The sequence below is a fragment of the Camelus dromedarius genome, chromosome 23, assembly GCF_036321535.1.
Source record: "Camelus dromedarius isolate mCamDro1 chromosome 23, mCamDro1.pat, whole genome shotgun sequence".
In the NCBI taxonomy this organism is placed as follows: Eukaryota; Metazoa; Chordata; class Mammalia; order Artiodactyla; family Camelidae; genus Camelus; species Camelus dromedarius.
In genome coordinates, this window is record NC_087458.1 from 14,249,503 (window position 1) to 14,254,389 (window position 4,887).

Genomic DNA, 4,887 nt, shown 5'->3' on the forward strand with positions numbered 1-4,887 from the left:
TAACATTATTGTATTGTTAAGACATGTGACTGTGAATTAATGAGGCTAATTTTTAAATAAACACACTGAAGACTATATACCCATGTGAGTGGTACCTCGCCTTAGGAAGCATTTAGCCCAGTGATGACATTATTGCTCAAAATGTTTTTAGAATTCACATTGGGGAATTCTTTTCAATAGGTGAACCAAATTATATTAAATGCCCAGAACAGCCATTGGGTCTTTTCGCTTTGAGAGTGGAATTTATCTTTTGAGAAAAGCCAACGTGATTCAGAGTCAAGTCTGGTAAAGCAGGTGGATGATCAGTTTGGGTTTCTGGTGACATTCTCTCAGCCCAGGGTGGCCTTCCTCCAGACCCCTTTTCCATGATAGAATAAGCTTTGTGAGTTTAGGCCAGGGGTTATCAAGCTTCAGCACGCATCAGAGTCATCTGGAGAGCTTGTTAGAACATAGATTGTTGGGCCCGGGTTTCTGATTCTTCAGTTATGGTGAGACCTAAGAGTCTGCATTTCTAATAGGCTCCCAAGTGATGCTGACTGCTGGTCCAGAAACACTGGGGAACCACCGCTTGCAGACAGTTATTTTTGATTTTCTATAACAGAGCTACCCTTAATCTCTGTCTGATATAAATCATCCTTGCTCTGAGAACTCCTTTACTGACTCTCATGCTATGTTCTGGGTACTCTGGGGCTTTGCACATCCCAGGGACAACCAGACATGTGCCCATGGTCCCTACCAAGAATTTACATCACTTTTACACAGAGTCACAGAGGATGGAGCTAATGTCTGTGACTGAAAGGGCTCGCGAGCATTTCTGTGATTAGAACGTGATCCTTGCCCATCACCCAGGAAAGCGCAGGTTAGAACTAGAAGGGATGATAATTACCATCTAGTCCAATTCCCTCCAGCCCTACTCCTCTCATTTCAGAGCTGAGGAAATCTGGGCCTAGAGATGCTAAGTGAAGCGTTCAAGGTCACCCAGTAAGTTACAGAACACTTACGTAGGATCCATGAGAAAGTATCACAGTCCTGCGGATGACGAGATCAGGACCTCACCCAATCAGGACCAAATGCAACACGAGCTGCGTCTAATATGATGTATGCATCCGCCAAAGAACAAATAGTGCCAATCAGACTGCGTGTTTCTACTCTTTCCATCTTATAGTAACAGGTACTGGAAACATCGCTGTTTACCCCCTCTGTGGTAAAGTATTCCTTATACATCAGTCTGCTCCATCTCCTACACCAAACCGGCGGGTGCAGATGACGGGCGAGGTGAAGGGAAGGTCAGCTAGAATGCACGTCCTCCCACTTCTTTAGTGTAAACACTCACTGTGTTTATATGTCAGCAGAGAAATGGTCAAGAAACCACAAACAGTTGATTTGGCTGACCCCCAATAGCGTCTTAAACATCGATGCAAAATCAACATCTGGTCTCAGCCTCTTTTCAATCTGGCACTAATTGATGGGAAGGCACTGGTGGTTTAGAAGTTACATGCAAGGAAGAGGATGCCAGGGAGGTAAGGGGGGATGCGGGGTGGGGAGAAAGGCTGGAAGGTTCAGAGAACCTGGGGAAGCCTGATTTCTGTCTTATCTGCTTATTCTGGAATTGGCTGAGTTTCTGGTGATGGATTAGGGCTGCAAACCTCAGCCATATGGCCCCCAGTGCCCTGTTCCATTCACTCTGCCTCACAGTACCCTCCCCGAATCTGTGCCCCTGAAAAATACATAACTCCCCAAAGGAACTACTAATATCCCCTTTTTTTGCCGCCATCAAGCTTTGCCCCTTTCCACCCTCAGAATCCTCCTGGAAACTTGCCTTCTCTAGAAAACTGTCTCTGATTAAACGGCCTACCTGCCATCACTGCCACAAACTTTTAGGCGTAATTCCTGGCAGTGAGTTGAGTGATTCTTGAACGTGAGCATTTTATGGTCTCCTGACTTTAGTGATTAAAGCAGGTCTTTTATTTCCTTAGTGAGCTTTTGCTCAAGTTGCCCTCATTGCTTTCTCCATTCTTTCAGCTCCTCTTACCCCATGAGCTGCCAATTGTTTAGGTACCAGGAAAAAGCAGGCAGCTCAGTACTCCTGAAGTGCCCCTACATCTTAGGGCTAAGAGGGTCTAAGAATGCTGTTATTTTATAGGCTGGGAGAGCTTGAAAAGATCGGTCTGGAAAAGGTTTGGAGAGACACCTTAAAGAACCCACAAGGGCAGGCATGCGTGGTTGCTATGGTTACCAGGCTCTTTGGCGGTCTATCCACCTCCTCCTAAGAAGGCAATCCTTCTCTTCAAGAAGCACAAAGAGAAGACACTCAGGCGCTCAAACCCAATTCACCCCGAAAGCTGGGAGAGCAGTGACAGTCCCGAGAGTTTGCCTGTCACAATGACAACAGCAAAGTTAGGGGTCACCAGGGCTGTAAGGAGAACACACGCGGAAAGCTGCTTTATGAATATTTGTTAAGATTAGAATGAGATTAAACAGCGAAGTCAGAGCCGATGTTCCCTGCACCCTCTGAGTTTTGTTCTGTTTTGCTTGGTTTCTCTTTTCTCTCGAACCAGAACTTACATCACCTCTGTCTGTATGGCACTTGTGTGACTGGCAGCCCAGCAAATGGACACAAACAGAGCTGGGGCAGTGGGGGAAATCATTGGGCTGGGACCCATTCAGGACAGTCTCTTTCTACCTGAGCCTCAAACTCTGGTTTGCCAGGCTCCAGATGGTGATCATGATTGTTAAAAAGCAAGCGTTATCCCTGTTAATGAGGATAATAAAACTGAACAATTCATGAGCACTGACAACATATGGAGCCCCCTGCAAAACACAGATTTACCCAGCATTATTAGGAAATGAGGTTTTTCCACATCAGCGAATTTTCGGGAAAATTAGGGCTTACCTCTTTAGCGTCAATATTTTTTCTGAAGATATTAACCATGTGGGATGGAAAGATGTGTCAGAGATGTAATATACGGTCCTACCTTGCCAAACAGTTTCTCGGATACTGCATACACCATTTTATCTGAATGTCTTGTTATGAACATGTTCTGAAGCACAGAAGGGAGGTCTCTCCATCCATAGCATATTTGGGTCTTTATTGAGACAGCCCACTTCGCCTTAGAGTCAGCTGGCGCCCTTTGATAGCTCAGCTGGCAGAGCGGAGGACCGTAGAGGTGATTAGAGTCAGCTGTATGCAGGTCTGTGCACTCCACAGTAAGCTCCTTAGGCGGGAACCAGGGCTTTTTATCCTTGACCTTGTATCCCCTACAGCCCTGCCACGTGAAAGGTGGTCCCCAGAAGAGCAAATCAGCACCACCTGGGAGATTATTAGAAATGCAGGCTCTCTGGCCCCATCCCAGACCTGCTGGGTGAATTAGATTCTGAATCTTAACAAGAGCCTCAGGTGATTCGCATGCACATTAAAAGTTGAGAAGTATTACCCTCCAGCTGTGCTTGCCAGCTTGTCCCTGACCAGTTACAACATCCTCACCTGAGGCTGCCGATTAGAATCATAGGACAGGGGGCCCTGTTCACACCCAGGAATCAGAATCTCTGGGGAATAAAAGCCAGAAATCTATTTTTCTCTCACTCCAGGGGTAATTCTTATATACACCGATACTAAAAGAGCATCCAGCCCTATGCTTTGCTCATAGGAGGTACTCAGTAAGTTTGTGTGTGTGTGTGTGTGTGTGTGTGTGTGTGTGTGTGTGTGTGTGTGTGTGTGTGTGATCGTCATTTCTGGAGGGAAAGAAACCTGAAGTCTGGCCGCGTTCCACCTTCGGTGCTCCAAAATCATCAGGGATAGAGGGCTTAGCCTGAGAACTCCTGCCCAAGCTCCCCTAGGCAAAGTACTTCCTCAGCATCTCCATCACCTCTTGAGGTTCCAGGAATCCGAAGATTCCATGGGAGCCCTCCTTGAATTCAGCTCGGGGCTCCGCGCTACCGCCGTCCGGGCGCAGCAGCGCCCCCTCTGGCAGCTGGTCCTCCGGGGTTTGGTGGGGCTCGTTCGCGCGCGGAGCTCTGGGAGCTCTGGCTCCTCTGCGCAGCGCGGCGCCCAGACACGCGGCCGCTGGTGTGATGCTCCGTAAGGACCATCGCCTCCTCCGATCCCTTCCAGTCCCTCGCCCGCTTCTCCCGCTGCTTGGCCGCCGCGACCACGCCGCCTTGGTCTCCCTCTCCCTCCGCCGGGAAGCCTGGAGCTCCGCCGGGAATTCGCCGACCTGGGGCAGGAATAGGATGAACCCCGGAGCGGAACCCAGCAGTGGACCACCGCTCCCTACTGTAGACCACAGCCCAGAAACTCCGCTCCCCGCGCGAAACCCCTCCTCAAAGGGTAGAGACTGTGGCACGGTGCACCAGCAGTCTTCCATAAATCTTTATTAAATTCAGTGGAATTCTTTGTTTTCATGGTTATCCTGTCTCCCCCAGCACTAGCGAGCTGACAGGTGTTAGTCCCTTTTGTCTAAGGAGATACAAACCCATTTCTGATTTTCTGACATCGTGGTTAAGACCTCTGGCTTTATTAAGTGAAAGAAGGCAGACACAAAAGGCACAAATATTGTATGATTGCATTTACATGGAATGTCCCGAATAGACAAATCCATAGAGACGGGAAGTGAATTAGTGGTTGCCAGGGACTGAAGGGAGGGGGAAATGGGAATGACTGCTGCTAAGTATGGGGTTTGGGGGGGGGGGGTAATGGGAATAAAATGTGGAGTTTAATAGTAATGATCGTTGCACAATCTTGTGCATAAAAACCACTCATAAATGTACATTTTATAAGATGGAGATGTGAATTCTATCTCAATTTTTTTAAAGATTTTGGGCTTTAGAATCAGGCTATCTGAGCTTGAACCCGGCTGCTGCCACCTCCTAGCTGTTACCCTGGACAAC

At 48.0% G+C, this 4,887-nt stretch overlaps 1 protein-coding gene and 1 long non-coding RNA gene across 2 annotated transcripts; one reads left to right on the forward strand and one right to left on the reverse strand.

The window, feature by feature from the left end:
• The first annotated feature begins 1,410 nt into the window (after nucleotides 1–1,410).
• Nucleotides 1,411–2,496, forward strand: LOC135318933 (uncharacterized). The gene is made up of 2 exons (XR_010377400.1): nucleotides 1,411–1,520; nucleotides 2,144–2,496. It is a non-coding gene; the product is annotated as an uncharacterized LOC135318933 (long non-coding RNA).
• Nucleotides 2,497–3,833: 1,337 nt separating this feature from the next.
• LOC116148216 (selenoprotein H-like) lies at nucleotides 3,834–4,493 on the reverse strand. Its single transcript, XM_031436789.1, has 2 exons — nucleotides 4,473–4,493; nucleotides 3,834–4,214 (listed from the first exon to the last, which is right to left on the reverse strand). The coding sequence occupies exons 1-2, from the start codon at nucleotides 4,491–4,493 to the stop codon at nucleotides 3,834–3,836; spliced, it is 402 nt and encodes a 133-aa protein (XP_031292649.1).
• Nucleotides 4,494–4,887: the final 394 nt, after the last annotated feature.